General features: G+C 32.1%; 1 protein-coding gene across 1 annotated transcript in view; it reads left to right on the top strand.

The window, feature by feature from the left end:
- Positions 1–1,480: 1,480 nt before the first annotated feature.
- LOC126734464 (structural maintenance of chromosomes protein 2) overlaps positions 1,481–17,840 on the top strand; it is a 105,996-nt gene continuing 89,636 nt past the window's right edge. The window contains exons 1-5 of the mRNA XM_050438107.1: positions 1,481–1,779; positions 1,837–2,148; positions 6,104–6,214; positions 13,734–14,012; positions 17,039–17,400. Coding sequence (XP_050294064.1) covers positions 1,612–1,779; positions 1,837–2,148; positions 6,104–6,214; positions 13,734–14,012; positions 17,039–17,400 — 1,232 coding nt within the window. The 5' untranslated portion in view covers positions 1,481–1,611. The remainder of the gene's footprint in view (positions 1,780–1,836; positions 2,149–6,103; positions 6,215–13,733; positions 14,013–17,038; positions 17,401–17,840) is intronic.

Below are 17,840 nucleotides of genomic sequence, written 5' to 3'. Positions count from 1 at the left end.
GAAGAAGCTATATCGTCTGGTGTATACGATATACCCAAGCGTAACGTCGACAAATCGTTAAAAACTAGGCAATCCGCAAGACACTCACGACTGAACATTTTATTTAGAATCAGTCATATCGAGTAATCGTGTCGAATCGTGATTTTAGAATCCCAGCCCTGTATATTTATTAAGTTCGTGCCGCTAAAAAACGCCTAAAGCGCGTCATACGGTGACATCATGACTTGATCGCTCGAATGAGATGTCTTAAGCCATATTTTAGCGAGTAAGCGGCTATAAACGTCTTTAAGACATCTTATTCGAGCGATCAAGTCATGACGTCACCGTATAAGGCGCTTTAAGCGTTTGTTAGCGGTCTCCCGAGACGTCGCGGGAGACCGCTAATAAACTCGATATGTCAAAGTCAAAGGGAAAAGCATTATATTTCTTAGTATTAGTTTTATTTATTTAATATTAATGTCTCATATACATTAACAGTTAAGACATCCAAACCAAATAAAAATGCAGAAAATAATAAATTATCAAAAGAGCGAATAGATTTATTTAGAATATTTATTTAATGTGGAGTCTCCAAAGTGAATACAATACCGATGAAAGATGTAGCTAATATTTAGACTCTGACAGCTGACATGACGTCATTCGAGCGCAACCATAGCCATATTTTAGCGAGTAAGCGGTTTTAAGCGGCTTTAAGCGTCTTTAAGATATCTCATTCGAGCGATCAAGTCATGACGTCACCGTATAAGGCGCTTTAAGCGTTTGTTAGCGGTCTCCCGAGACCGCTAATAAACTCGATATGTCAAAGTCAAAGGGAAGCTATACAAACAATAATAAACAATAAATATTTATATCAATTTTTTGAAATTTTTTTAGAGTAGAAGCATTATATTTCTTAGTATTAGTTTTATTTATTTTATATTAATGTCTCATATATATTAACAGTTAAGACATCCAAACCAAATAAAAATGCAGAAAATAATAAATAATCAAAAGAGCGAATAGATTTGCAAAAAATACAGTGGAGAACGTAAAGGTGAGGTTGCGGGTAGTTTTTTAAGTTAATTTTTGATTAGTTTGGGTTTATTTCTATGTGAAAAAAAAATATGAGTGAGGTTATGTTTAAGCCAGTAACTTTTTTGTTTATTCTATTTCCTCTTGATCTGATCCTTAAAATGTATGAGATCGGATTTAGATAGTTTAGTATTTAGACTAAAAACGTTTTGAAAACTTATACAAATGGGTGTTTTTATGGTTTAGGTCAGTCTCCAAAGCGAATGCAATACCGATGAAAGGTATAGCTAATATTTACTAATATTTAGACTCTGACAGCTGTTAGACATGACGTCATTCGAGCGCAACCATATGATGACGTAACGCTTAAGACATTGTAAGGCAACCGAGTAAGACGCTTACTCGCTAAAAAATGGCTCAAAAGTATCCACGCTGTCATTTGTCAATTGTCAATGCCTTTGGCATTTGTTTATTCGAGAATTTCAAATTGATGTTTTGGTGTCTTTTTACAACGGTAGAATTGAGTTTCGAGAATCCGAGATCTAGCCGATTGGTCTTAAATTTGTAGGTCTTGAAAGGCACTGACCACAATATCAAGAGATGTATATCAAATCTATAGTCTTAGATGGATTTAAATCCTATGGACAGCGAACTGAAATAAGTGGCTTTGATCCCATGTTTAATGCCATTACAGGTTTAAATGGCAGTGGAAAATCAAATATTTTGGATTCAATTTGTTTTGTCCTGGGTATCAGTAATTTGTCCTCTGTGAGTTAAGTTTAATGTTTAGCTGGAATTTGATTCTAATAGGTAACATATTTCCAGGTTAGAGCAAGTAGCCTACAAGATTTAATATTCAAGAGTGGACAAGCAGGCATAAATAAAGCAACAGTTTCTATAACATTTGATAACAGCAATCCACTTCAGTGCCCCTCTGGATATGAAAAATCACCTGAAATCACCATAAGTAGGCAAATTGTTTTAGGGGGAAAAAATAAGTATTTGATAAATGGCATCAATGTTACCAGCAAAAAAGTCCAAGATATGTTCTGTTCTATTCAGCTAAATGTTAATAATCCACATTTCTTGATTATGCAGGGACGTATCACAAAAGTATTGAATATGAAACCACCTGAAGTAAGTATCTGAAAAGTTACTAAATTATGAGTAATGTTCTGAAGGCAGAACTCACTTATGGCAAGTCTATTTTTAATGTTAATTTCATCTAGGCCACTTTGCTTTTATATTTCTTCATTATTAGTGTTTAAACATGAATTTAAATCATATATGGCAAATGTCATTTAACAAAAATTGTGATTTCAGCAATGTGATAAACCATTATCAATGTTTTACATTTAGAAAACAACATCTAAAAAATTTAATATATATTTCAGTTAATTATTTTGTTTGAGATATCAGAATAAACCATAGAGAAATGGTACTGGTAGTGTTCATGTGAATTATTTCTAATGAGTAAATATATTTCTTGCCTTTCACAACTCTCCAACAATATACCAATCCACATTGAGCAAAATTTTATTTTTTGTGTGGCATGTGCATTTTATTGACATTTCAAAAAATGCCATTTTTACAATTTGTTTGCACCGAATTAAATTTGAAAAATCATAATTTTCAAAAAAACATTTTTTTGTCTGTCAAAAATGATGTCAGGCTCGTTATTTCATTTCACCACATTAGCTGAATGCAGTTGATACTTTTTACTGCACAACTATTAAAACTAGAACTTGCATTTTAATGTTTTACAACCTGTATTGATATAATATTTTCCAATATGCCGAGTCTGTGTTAAGTCCACATTTTATTCAAACCATTTGAATTCTTAATTTTTGTTTAAAGGGACCTTATCAAAATTTACACAAATATTTTTTTTTAACATAAATATGCAAAGTTTATAAATGCTTGTATCTTGAAAGTTGGGCAGATAATGTATAATATAGTGTTTCAGGACAACTTTTCTGCATTTTATTCTACATTGCTATATCAATATACCAATTAGAATAGTGAAAATTAGAAGTAGCAATAAGAACTGGTTTTCAGTTTAAATAAAAGAACTCTATAACCTGTGCTGTGTTGTGCGGATAAGACCACTTGTAGAAATATAATTTCTTAATATGAAAAAACAAGTATATACAGGGTGTCCCGAAATTACATTGCAATATTTTACCAGCTGCATCTTTGCCTAAAAATAAGACAAAAAGTCCATATACAGTATGGTTCAAAAGTGCATCATTTTTAAATTACAGGGTGTTTTATGAATCATGTTAAAGATGCTTTTTTGTTAATATATCCGGAACGCCTAGTTGTAATCTTTTGAAATTTTTAACATTTACTATTGGTTTTATTAAAAACTGATATTGCAACCATTTTTGCCAAAATGGATACAGGGTCGTGTAAAATAAGTGGTTGGTAAAGTTTAAATTGTTAAAACTTTTTTTCTAGCAACTCCGTGATAATTTTGGTATTAGAGATAAAAAGAACAAACATTTTTACATAAAAAAGGTGCTCTTGTCTAATTTCAATAGGAGCTTCCGTTTTCGAAAAAATTAGATGTCAATGTTTTGCAAAGAGAACGCATAAGTTATTTTGGTAACAGTTAATAAAATTAAAAAGCATCTTAAAAATCCGTTGGGGATAAACATGACCTAAGACTATCACAAATACTTTATTTAAGATCAAAAATTATTTTTCGAGTTCAATTGTTTTTTTTTAATGTAATTGAATAGGAAAAAAAAGAAACAATTAATTTATTAAGTAAAAAAAACATAAAAACCAAAATGAGCAGGCCTTGTTGAAAAATCATGTTTTGGCGTAAGATAACAGGAACTGCTGATGTTCGCCCATTTCTTCAAGTATTCATAGGTTTGTATTCCATGAAAATATAAAACATAATCATGGAATACAAACCTATGGATAACAGGAACTTCTTCCAGAAGCTCCACAAGATTATTTTCCAGCATATGAAGATAATTCTCCGAAGTTAGCCGATTGGGTAATTCTATTGGGCCAATAAGTTGGTCCCCGATTAATCCTGACCACAAATTTACTGAAAACCTTCTTTGAAAATTACTACGCCTTATGGCTCTTGGATTTTGATCTGCCCAAAAATGCATATTATGCATGTTAAATGAACCATTTCGTGTGAAAGTGGCTTCGTCCGTCCATAAAATGGAAGGAATTAAGTTTGGATTATTAATTACGCATTGACAAAATTGGATCCTCAACGGAAAATCGTCTGGCTCTAAATCTTGGACCCGCTGGTAATGAAACGGATGTAACCCTTGGGATCTTAGCATTCTTCCAATCTAATAAAAATTAAATTACTATCGTAACAATAAGTAATTTTTTTAATTACTTACTATAGAGCGAGGGATATGAGTGGCTCTTAACACATTTCTTATACTTGCCCCCGGATTTTCTTCAAAAACATTTAAAACATTTTCTAAATTATTATCTTCTTGTGGTCTGCCTTGTCCACGAGCTCTTTAAAAAGTTCCGTTATTGCATACATTTCGGTGAGTGTTTATAAAAACTTGACGATCTGGATCATGTCTTAGGGGAAATCTTTGACGATACTCACGGACAGCCGCTAAAGAACTGCCATTACACAAACCATAAATAAAATGCATGTCAGCTAACTCTTGATCTGTAAATCTATCCATAATTTTTGAAAAATAAATCACAAAAAAGAACTAATTTACTTTGCCAAAGCAAATTTAAAAAATGTGGAATGTCAACAAAACGTTTAAACAAAATTAAACAAATAAACTAATTGTCAACAAACACAGAACTATTATTTTACAACATGTTATTTGTAGTTACTTTTTGAAATACCAATTCATGATTTATTAATAATTGATTTTTTCGAAAACGGAAGCTCCTATCGAAATTAGACAAGAGCACCTTTTTTATGTAAAAATGTTTGTTCTTTTCAATTCTAATACCAAAATTATCACGGAGTTGCTAGAAAAAAAGTTTTAACAATTTAAAGTTTACCGACCACTTATTTTACACGACCCTGTATACATTTTGGCAAAAATGGTTGCAATATCAGTTTTTAATAAAACCAATAGTAAATGTTGAAATTTTCAAAAGATTACAACTAGGCATTCCGGATATATTAACAAAAAACCATTTTTAACATGATTCATAAAACACCCTGTAACTTAAAAACGATGCACTTTTGAACCATACTGTATATGGACTTTTTGTCTTATTTTTAGACAAAGATGCGACTGGTAAAATATTGCGATGTAATTTCGGGACACCCTGTATAAGCTATATGAATTTTTTTTATAAAAGAACATTAATAAATCAATAAAACAATAAACATCCTACATCTAAAAACAAAAAAAAAAAACCTATACTTATACTGTACACAAAATTGTAAATGGGACTGTTTCAATAATATGACTGCAGTAATTATGTTACAAAAATTTAGAAATTTCAGATGTTTACTGACTATATTTCTGAAAAACTGCATTTCAATAAGGGTTGTTCATAATAGGTGCTATTTTAAAAAATAAAGTAAATGCTAGTAAAATACTATGTAAAAATACTAGTTTGAAAGAAATTTTAAATAGGCGTGTAAAATATTCAAGTAATAAAATACAATGAATATTATTTTTCCTTGATTACACCCTATTTTAAAATTTAAAAATTGCTTTTTTCTATAAGTATTAAACAAAAAGTAGCAAATGTAGCATCATTGTTCTCAGAATATAATTTTTTATCGAAAAACATAATAATATATCAAGTGGCTCATGTAAGATATGAAAGTTAGTGTCACTTCTGGTTGAACAGGTAGTGGTCTAAAACAACTGAATAAGTCAAGAGATGCTCTTATAACAATTCCATCAATATACCAAATTTCATTTATTTCAAAGAGCAAAATAGATATTCAGTGATACCTTTTTCCTGTGTCATCCGGTATATTGGACATATTTATTATACAGGGTGTCCTAGAAATTGATATGGCCATAGTTGCTGTAATCATTAAGTTCTAAGATACCTTGAATATTATAATTATTTTGTTACTATTATTGTTTTGCTATTTATGCTTATTGTTTTTTAGATTTTGTCTATGGTTGAAGAAGCAGCTGGTACTAAAATGTATGAGGTGAAGAGACAAGTTACACAAAAACTAATAGAAAAGAAAAATGCAAAACTCTTGGAATTTCGAACAGTAAGTAATACAATTTTTATTTATTTATTTACGGAATCCATTTACAAAAGTGTTACATAGCATACCCATACAAACATAATAATGTATATTCAGATACAAAACTCTCTATAAATCAATGAAAGGTGTAGATGAGTTAATTAATCAAAGCACCAATGAATTAATATTCTTTAACTGCCCCTTAAAAGATGTAATCCTAGAGTCAAAAAAGCTTATCTGTCCTGACAGACCATTAGCACTTCAAGCCATTCATGTAATTGGTTCATTAATATGGAACTGAAAATATTTCTGATTGTCTATTCAATCTGGAAGGCACCCTAAATTTAAAAAGAGACAATAACTCAGGACAATCTATAGTAGCATTTAAAACCTTATGCATAAAACATAAGTCGAGTGAGAAATGTTCTTCTTGACTCTAATGTGGCATGACTCTCACTGATAGTAATACTCCTCTCTCCTGTAACTACATCTAAAAGCAGCCACCCTTAAAAATTTAATTTGAGTTTTTTCAATCCGCTCAATGTAGCAGTTATATGACGGGGACCACACAATTGAGCCATACTCCAAGATGGGCCTAACAAGAGAGCAATAAAGTAATCTAAAAGTAAACAAAGACAAATCAGTTGTAGACCATTGGATAAAACCCAGCATTTTCATTGCTCTACCAGTCACCTGATTGATGTGACTTTTAAAAGATAACCTAGAGTCAATAAATATTCCTAAGTCAGAAACCTCTGTTTTGACACCAATTGCTACATTATTTATAAAGAAAAGCAATAGGGTTTCTTTGCTTAGAAAAAGTAATCTTATGGCACTTATTGATATTAAGGGACATTCTATTCAAGTGGCACCAATCAAAGAACAAATTAAGGTCTTTTTGCAGGAGCACAGCATCGGAAAAGGATGTGATAGGCCTAAATAGGTTCACATCATCAGCAAACATTAGCACACAACAATTTTTAAGTTTCCAAACTTAATCAATCAAAAAGAGGCAAAACAAAACAGGGCCTGAGTGAGAGCCCTGTGGCACCCCAGATGGCACCAACATTTCAGAGGAACATGTACCTCCAAGATTAACAATCTGGGTTCTACCTCTGATGAATCTCGAGATCCACTGCAGAAGAGGCCCCACAATACCTAAAGCCCTAAGCTTCTGCAAGAGTACCCCATGGTTAACCCTATCAAAAGCCTTGGAAAAATCTGTATATATTGAGTCAACCTAAAGTCCCCTCTCCAAGCAGCGGTAGAGATAATTGACATACAGCCTTTTATAAATCCAAATTGCTCAGGATTAAATAAAGATTTAAAACTCCAGGCAATCCTATGACTGATCAGGCAGTCAAGCAGCTTTGACAACTCAGATTGGTTACACACAGCCCGATAATTGGAAATTTCATTTCTACTACCAGATTTAAATGGGTTTTAGAAAAATTCTCTTCCAGAGAGTGGGATAAGAACCAGTACCTAGAGATTTGTTAAAAATGAACAGTATTGGTTGAACACAAACACATTTCTTTAGAAAGAATGCTGGAATCCCATCTGGTCCAGCGCAGAGCTTATTCTTAGAGGAAGTAATAAACTCATAAACATCCTGCGTTGACAGAGTTAAATTGCTCAGACAAATTGATTTATCATAATCAAAAGATAATATGTCATTGACTTGCTCATCCGAATAGACAAATGAAAAGTATTCTGCAAACATATCCGCAGTATCCGAGATATTCATACTAATCCTGTTATTGTATGTCATTCTGGAGGGAAGGCTAAAACCAGTTCTTTTATTTCGAATATATGACCAGAAACACCTCGGATTGCTAGCGAGATTCGTTTCCACCTTATTAATATATTGTTGATAGCACAACTTTCTTAAGTACTCACATTGATGTCTCAAAAATACAAATTCATCATATTCCTGCTGTTGACCACTAATTTTAAACTTTTTGTGAATTTGTTTCTTTTTTATGATTAAACTGCGAAGCTCTGAAGAAAACCAAAATGGAAAAGAAGAACTTTTGTACCTCTTTAGAGGAATAAACCTTTCCATTGAGGAGTAGATCACATTATAGAAAATTGAAACTATGACGTCAGTTTTATTACAACATGTTTTTTTTTATTTCATTTATTAATTTAAATGACAAATAGACTGCCAAGAAGAGGTTACTTTTGTATTGAGTTTTAAGATTAAGTTGGATGTAGGGTGAAGTAAAATCGAAGTTGTTTAAATCCTTTTTTCTTTATTGCTAAATTTTCAGCCTATATATTAAACCTTCTTCAGGATGTTACAATTAAAAAAAAAGTTACAAAAATAAGTACTAATTATAAGCATAGTTGGAAACAACATTAATGGAATACAATTTTTTTTTTGTTTTGTTTAAAATAGTGGCTAAAACAATATTAATCTAATCTAAATTAAATTACGAGACAGTTTTACCACTAACCAAAACTCTTTATTTTAACTCAACAGTTTTAATCTTCTCCCGAAGATGCTAACGCCATTAGCGAAACACGTGTTGAGATTTAAAATAAAGAGTGTTGGTTAGTGGTAAAACTGTCTCGTAATTTGAGCATCACACCAAAGGTTCCAACCATAAGACTAATCTAAATTAAATTAAACTATTCTGATATTTACTATTTTAATTATTTAAATATATATTTAAAACATGGAGATGAAAATGAAAGAAAGAAGAAAGAAAGAAAGAAAATGTGCTATATTACGTAAGACAACAAAATCTTGTGTACAAGCATCCTAAAAACTAAAAAATTCCAAATTCACTTTAAATTTCAAATTTCAAACAAACATAACATCTAAAACACTTTACCATAAAATTTACACACATTACCAAAATTAATCATAACAAAACAGATTGAGAAAAAAAAAGCATCTTTTTGATAAATTTCATTAAAAAATAAGTAAAGCTGTCAATAAAACAGAATTTAGAAGAAGTAAATTAAATTATTTAACAGGAAACAAAACTAAAACACTAAAATGATGTCAGAGCACAGGTTAAAAGGTATCATTAAAAAAATCGTCAAGGCTATAATATGCCCTGGATAATAATAGTGATTTTAATTCCTTTTTGAATCTCTTAACTTCTAAAATTTGTCTGATACATAGAGGAACATGGTTGTAAATTTTTTTGCTAAGGTATATAAGTGAGTTCTTGGTGAGGGAGGATGTAGGGATTGGTAAGGGAAAATCGTTAACCTGACGAGTCATATGACCAGTATTAGAGGGAGGTTTAGGACATTTATGAATAAGAGTAGCTGTTTCTAAGATAAAAAGAGAAAAAAGAGTTAGGATTTTTTGAGATATAAAGAGAGGTTTACAAGAATCTCTTAACCCAGCGGAACATAGGTATCTAACTGCCTTTTTTTGAATCACAAAAATTATGTTTAATAATCCCTTGTTGCTTAAACCCCAAAAAGGCAAGCCATAACGAAGGTGGGACTCAATAAGAGAAAAGTACACTGAACGTGCAACTACCCCTCCCAGCTCATGCCCCGCCATTCTTACTGCAAAGCATCCAGAGGATAATTTTGATGCAAGATTTAGGATATGATCTTCGAAGCGAAGGCGACCATCAATTGTAATACCAAGGAACTGTAAGCTTTCTTTGTTTTGCAAGAGGGAGTTTTCACTAAACATAAGGCCCTGAACGTCACACTTAAATCCCATAATAAAGGTTTTGCCCACATTAAATACAAGCCTGTTTGCAGCACACCACTCCGATAAAATCTTAAGATCCTTAAAAACCTGGGCTCTAACATTATCAGAATCTCTATGATTCCATAAAATGGTGGTTTCATCAGCAAACTGAACCACTTTGCCCTGCAGTTTTAATGAACCCAAATCATTTACATAGAGCAAAAATAATAGTGGTCCTAACACTGAACCCTGAGGTACTCCAGTTTTAAGGGATGTGGAATCGGATAAACATCCAGATACTGTAACTCTTTGGGTACGATTAGACAGATAGGATTCCAGCCATTGCAATGCCACACCTCTAAAGCCATAATTATTGAGCTTAGACAGCAGTATTCCATGATCTACACAATCAAATGCCTTGGATAAATCGCAAAACACTGCCGCCGCGGACTCTCCAGAATTTAAGGACACATAGACACTTTCCAAAAAGCCGAAAACAGCGTCATGAGTCCCTTTTCCCGTTTGAAATCCAAACTGATTTGCAGATAAAATGCAATTATGTTGCAAAAAAGATAAAATTCTGATTTTTGCAAGTTTTTCAACTATCTTGGAGAGGGTAGATAATATAGAAATTGGACGGAAATTACAAGGCTCACTCACATCTCCACCCTTATAAAGAGGGATAACCACTGCCTCCTTCAAACATGCTGGAAAGATGTCATTATGAAAGGAATTGTTTATGGCAGAAGCTAAGGCATTCAATGCTGAGTCAGGCAAAAGGAGTAGTAATTTTGATGATATTCCATCAGCTCCAGCTGATTTATGGTTTTTTAAGCTTTTAATTGCATCTCTAACATCAGTAAGGCAAACAGGATAAAAGAAAAAAGAATTTTGAACTGACACTTGTTGAATATAATGCAAAGGATCAATATTAGTATTCACATCCTTGAGTAATAAATGAGGAATATTACAGTAATAATCATTTAAACTATTTGGTCTTACTTCTGGTTCTGAAACTTTCTTGTGAGAATGCCTGAAGTCATTTATAATTGACCAACATTCTCTCTGCCTATTTGAGGACATATTCAAGCGGTCACTATAATATTTAACCTTAGCTGCTTTTATCGTCTTTCTATATAGACTACGATATTTCTGATGATAAAGAATAATGTTTGCATTAGTTGTAAACTTGCACAGCTTAGCCAAAAAACGGAGGTTTTTAGCTGAAGTTCTGAGGCCTGCTGTGACCCATGGTTTTCTATTTTTCATTTTAAGCCTCTTTTTAGGAAAACACTGATTGATCTTGTCACATAGCACATGAAATAACAAAGTAAACGGGTCAGGAGCCATTTCAACTGCATTCTAATTAACCAAAGCTGCAGTAGAAGAAAAAGCATTAAAATTTGCTCTGCTGAAAATTCTTCCCATATAATGAGATGAAGGAAATACAGTGTTGCATGGAATCCTAGCGAGAATGGCTTCATGGTCAGAAATACCAGATGAGAGTACTCTCCATGACACATCATTTAAATTTGTACACAAATAATCAATAGTAGTTGCAGATGAGGATGTTATACGTGTGGGTGAAAGAACATGCATCTTCAAGTCATAAGATTCCAATATACTTAAACGGGATGGATGATATGATGGCAAGCTTACATCAGTGAAGTTAATATTAAAGTCACCAGCCAATATAACTATGGAGTGTAGAGACAATTGAGATAATAGAGAATCGAGTTTGTCCAGGAACATACCAATATCTCCTGTGGGTGGTCTATAAACACAAAGAACATATAAATTAAATCGCTTACAAAAACAAAGGGAGAATTCAAAAACCTTCTCCAACAGAAAGCTATCATACTTATTAATTTTACAGAAAAAAGCTTCAATTGTTTGTTTAACTAAAATAGCTGTTCCTCCATGTATGGAGTGTTGCCGACAAAAAATTGATATAGGAATATAATCAGATATTAAGAAACATTCGTTAGGCTTTAACCAGTGCTCAGTTAGTAATACAATATCAGGAAAATCACATGAATCAAGTAAAAGATGAAGCTCGTCCATTTTATTTCTTAGAGACTGTATATTTAAAATAAAACTACTGAAACTTTTCGCATGCTTATTTTCAATGTTATTTATAGAATATGAGTGAGCTTCATCTTCTGTGTATTTATCTATAAAAAAGAATCCCTATCACAGTCAGTATCTAGAAGTCCAGATTGATTACTTGGTTTTATTGTGGACACATTTTTTGATGAAATGCTACTTTTGAAATGTTTTAAAATATGGGTATACAGTAATGATGCCAAATCTGATCCAAAGTTGCTGGCATGATTAGACTCTAAAATTCTATTTAGATTAATATTATTTGCGTGAAATATTCTATAGAGAGCCTTATTGCTATTATAAATTACATTATGGTTTGGATACATGTAAGGGCTTGTCATCACTAAACTATTGCTGTGTAAATGTATAAATTTTTTTAAAATATCGAATGATGAGCAAATACCATTTACCATTAAAATCAACATATCATTTTCTGTAAATTCCTTAACCATAGATGATGCAGTATAAATCAGTTCATTGTTTGTACTTCCTGGCTTCAGGAAACACTGGGCTTTGTAGTTAGCTTCAAACTTCAGACGCAATTTCTTCAGGAACACTCTACTACAATTTCCACCCACAAAAAGAAGCCTAGGTCGATTATCAACGGGTGAATTTGGCTTACATGGCAACTGTGTTGGATAATTTATATTAACGAATTTAGATATGTTTTGCTGTTCCTTTAATGCACAAATATCGGAATAGCAAGTATCTTTTTCAACTTCCAACACCTTTATCGACTGGATCATATTCTTATTCATCTTGGTTAAATCATTAACTTCCATTTGTAACATATTTATTTGCGTCTTATAGGTTGCAGATTCATTTTCTAATGTTTTTATTGTTACAATTAAATTTTTATTTAAGGTATTTAACTCATTGATTTCTATATTGAAATTTATTTTTTCCTCTTCACATACTTTTAATAGTGACAGTAACTCACATTCTTTAGTTTTTAAATTTGTTAATTCAATTTTAAGCTCATCATTAAGTTTGTGTAGATTATCTAGGGAGGAAGAAAACTTCTTTTCGGCCTCTGACACTTCATCTTCAAACACCAAACTGTTTCTTCTCATTCTTTCTATATGCCTATCCTTTTCTTTTAGTTCAATCAATAATTCATGAATCTTCTGCTCGTAAGACATTTCTGCTCTTTTCATTCTCATTTTCATTAAAATTTATTTGACATTTTTCTGAGCATAAAATTTTGTAGCCTCCCATTTTTATGGCATCAGAATTTCTATCCAAACAACTTGGGTGGAATATAGACATACAAAAGATGCAGCAATAATTTGAAAACTCCTTTTTTTGACAGCATTTGAAATTACTATTCATTTTAATAAATTAAGGAATATATAAATACGGTTAGACAGGAATTGCTAGCCAAACAGGAACTTGAACAATGAACAATAGAAGTTAATAAATTTTAATTTAAGTTAAGATTAAATGGGAACATTCAAAACGTACTTACAACAGAACACATCAAGGCTTTTAGTTTGTCAGTGTAAAGTAGAACACTGATGATGAACATTGGTGTAGTTTGTTTTTGTTTTCTTGTTTTTGTTTGTTGAGCTGTTTTGTTTTTTGACGGCAAAAATATTTCAAGTCTAACGCCTCTTTTGTGTTCCATTATCCTCGTTTTTATTACTTTTGTCATTAATTGTTTTTATTGTTTTGGGAATTTATTAAACTATGCTTACTATAGATCTTGTAAAAAATAATTTGATTTCTTCTTAACTGGCTTATATCTCCTAAATATTTTTTGTTATTCAGGTTGTAATAGAGGAATTATCTCCTAAACTAGAAAAACTCAAAGCAGAAAGGGAACAATACCTGGAGTTTGTTAGGCTAGAAAGGGAACTGGAGCACCTAATGAATATTTTTCAAGTGTTCCAGTATTATGAAGCGAAGCGGGATTTGGTTAGAGTAGAACAAGCATTAAAAAAAGGCGAGGACAAAATCAGGAATATTGAAGACACAATTAAACAAAACAAAGACGCTATCCAAAAACTGGATGATGAAATTGAAGAGTCAACCACTAATAATCAATCTGTAAGTTATTTTTTGCTAACTTAGTATTTTTGTTAAGAAGAATATTGTAAGGGTACTTCAAGAAAAGACTTCGAATTCTTTCTTTGAAATTCGTATTTTGTTTTTGCTGATGGCAAATAATAAATTTAAAATTAATTACAGTTTAAGTAAGCAAGTTTACAAAATCTGAAATGCTTAATTTAGAAGGATTTATAATTAAATAATGTAAATAACTGGCCTCCAAAAAGTATAAACTATCAAAAACTAGACCCTTTACTACGTAAGTAGTTTTTAACGTAAAAAACTAAGTTAATTACAAAATAGAGGAACAATATACAAACATAATACAAACATAGTACAAACATAAAAAAGATAGACCCAATTTTCATTACACTACTTATCTCTACCATCATCGCCTTCATGGCAGATCTACAATATTTATCTTCCTTGCTAAGCGTCAGTAGATGTTATACACTAACATTGTTAATTTTGGTGACCAGGTGAATTAAACTTTTCCAATCCTCATAGCTATAGAGTAAATCTCCAATTACTCTATTTGGAGAATAAAGATGTTATCGATCCCAGTTAATTTGCTTAGCGTTTACCACAATTTTTACATAACTCTCAGGAAATTCGTCCAGAATAGAAGTAGTGTGAAATTTATTATTATATACCAGCAACTCACAACAATGAAATGTGAATTGGTTGGAATTATTTTTGAATTTTCTATATCTCAATAACTCAAATTTTGATTATTGGATATTTGTTCGATGCTGTTGAAGAATCGACGCCATTGTTGCTGAGTGACAATAATGCTTCTGCCATTCTCAAAATAATTTTTTTTTTAAGAATTGAATTCTCTGTGATGTAGAATCTGTAAGTCTGTTATTTTTAGGTTATTATATTAAATTAGTACCGCTGCTTACGCTAATAGTTTACGTAAAAGGCCTGGCTAAATCAGGTAAAAATTGACAAAAATAAAATTCCTATACCTATGCCTTAAAACATTTTCGTTTCTGATTCTTTTTTAGTTCTTCAATATTTCTGGGTCTTGTAGCATAGACTTTACTTTTAAGGTAACCCCAATGGTAAAAATCGAATGGGAGTAAGGTCAGGTTGTCCCTCTCCGTCTATTGCGAAAAAAATTATTAAGTACTTATCGTACATTAGCAGCATAATAAGGAGGCGGACCATCTTGCTGAAAGTAGATTTTTTCATAAAAAGTTCCATTTTCAGTAAGAAATAGTTGTGTTAATTCTTTTTCTTCTTCTAAGAGTGCTTATCTGTTTCGGATGTTGGCTATTTGAATTTCGCTAACAGAAGCTCAGAAAGGTTGAAAGGTTGATTGGTTGAACCACTTTCTTAAATTTTTATTCAACCATGATATTCTCCTTCTGACCACTCCTTGACCATACCTTGGGAGTTCTGCAAAAGAACATATCGGCTCTTATTACACATTATTTACCAAAATATTCTAGCTTATATTCTATATCGCTGGAACAACATCTGAATAATAGTGCCAATCACTGGCAAATAGAGTTCTTCTAGTCCCTCCAGCACGTGGGCAACCAAATTGGGTCTTAGATATATCTTCCTCATATAGTTTAAATATTCTACTATGAATTATTTTCAGGAATATCTTTAGTAGGTGGTCATTAAGCTTATTGTTCGAAATTTGCTTCAATTCTCATTAGCTTTTTGGGGAGGGTAACAAATTAAGATTTCAGCCATTGACGCCCGTATCATAGATCAACTTAAACTTTTTTATAAGCCACTTTAGGTTCTTTCTTTTGATCTTTAGCAGTTTTCAAGGCTGCCTGCACTTTTGTTTCTAAGATTGGGAAAGAATCTAGTTTATCAATATTGGGTGGCATTGTTCTGATATCATCAACAGTTACTCAATATACTTCTCCCAGATTTGCTTAATTCCGGATGTTTTTACTAAGTCGGCCATGGTTATGCTTAAGTACATTTACTGTTCTTCTTTTACCTGTTCCTTTTATTAAAGTTATCAAATTTGGCTTAACATCGACGTGATAGACGACAGTTTTGCGTTACTGTATTCTACCAGCGATTCGAATTTTGATTTGGTAATCTTCAGACAGACTCGAATACGGATAGCCTCAAGCATTCAAGTCTCGTCTAAAAGACTGCCAATCTCGAGTAATAGGTTTCCAGTGTTAATAAAAACGTGCTGTGCGACCTCGCAAAGCATGGCCAGCTATTAATTTTTAGACAGTTAATTTATCTGATATTCCAAGCTCCTGTTGAATTCGGCTTACGTCATCCATCCACTCGACCATAGTAAATGGTGTATCGTCATGGTCAAAACTTGCTAAGCGGAACTGCGCCGAAGCTACATTCATAACATCTGTTTCTGGAAACTGTTATTACTTTTTTGCTGCATTTAGAATAATAACATCATGTTATTGGCTCCTACGTCATTTTCAATTCAATTTGGTTCTGTCTTTGATTTACTTTTAAGGTTCCTTTTACGTTACTTTTAACGACCGGACTGCACGTTCGTGTTTTTCACCGTCGTCAGCCATTTTTTTTGTTCACGCGCTAAAAGTAACGTTTAGGTCCTTTCTTTGGCGATTGGATCACGCAAATCCCACTTCTAATGATAGAACAATTAACTAGTCTTTTTAATTTCAATAAATTATCAATTACTTCAAAAACACTTTTTATTACATCAAAACAACGTAGGGGCTTACAATTCAATCTTAAAACTGAACTCGCTTATGTGAAAATGCAAACTTAGCATATTCTGGAGTTTGGAGGTCATATGGAAGACAAGGACTTTGTTTATATAAGAAACGAGAACATCGCGACAGTCCAGGTTGTTAAGGCGATTCGGGATGATGTAAGCTAACATCTATGTGATTAAATAATTGTTAATTAGTATTTACTGAAATGCTGATAAATTTTAATATTTTTTAAAACATTGAAAGTAATGTAGATATTATTGAATATAGATTAATAATAAAATAATATTTTATGTATTTAATCTATTTTGCCTAAATTGTAATATTATTTTATTTAAGCAAAGCTCTGTAGAACTGCAAGAAATAGAAGCTCGTTTAAAACAACGTGTAAAAGAAGAAGCCAAAGTTATTGCTGCTGTAAAATCCGTACATGACAGCATTGCTTCGGAGGATAAGAAGAAAAAGCAATTAGAACGAAATCTTACTAACGAGGAAAAAACTCTAAAAGCCAAAGAAACCGAGTTAAATAAAGTAAAATCTTTATTTGAGAGCCTAAAAGAAAATGATAAAAGGGACACGGATGCATTCGCTTTGGCCGAAAAAAAATATGAAGCTTTATGTGCGGGTATGGAAGTCAACGATCAAGGTGAAGCGGAAACATTAGCAGAACAATTAATGAACGCGAAAGAAGAACTTTCAAGGTCAGTACGAAATATGTTTTAAAAAAATAAACAATTTAATCAGTTCATAGTTTATTTTATTAAGTGCTTAAAATGTGGTACGTTATTCACGAGACAATAATAAAATCTGTTTTGAAACACCTCATGAACTTATTGAAGCAAGTGTTTGTCCGCTAATAACTGCATGCACGATTAATTCGCAATAATATTTTCAGGTGGAGTTTTATAAACTTATTTGCTTTTTAAATACCCCCAAATAAAAAAATCTAGTGGTGATAAGTCTGGCGACCGTGCCGGTCATTCAACGGCACAACGCCTGTCAATCCACATCCCTGAAAACTGTTCATTAAGTCACTTTCAAACTGTCAAAGCGTAGTGTGGGAGAGCTCCATTTTCTTGGAAATACAAATTATCGTTTTGTATCCCAACACCATTTTTATCTTGATTTTCCAAAGATTGGA

This window comes from Anthonomus grandis, chromosome 3, assembly GCF_022605725.1.
Source record: "Anthonomus grandis grandis chromosome 3, icAntGran1.3, whole genome shotgun sequence".
Lineage (NCBI taxonomy): Eukaryota > Metazoa > Arthropoda > Insecta > Coleoptera > Curculionidae > Anthonomus > Anthonomus grandis.
The sequence above is the reverse complement of the archived record's forward strand: the minus strand, read 5'-3'. Positions and strand labels throughout refer to the sequence as shown.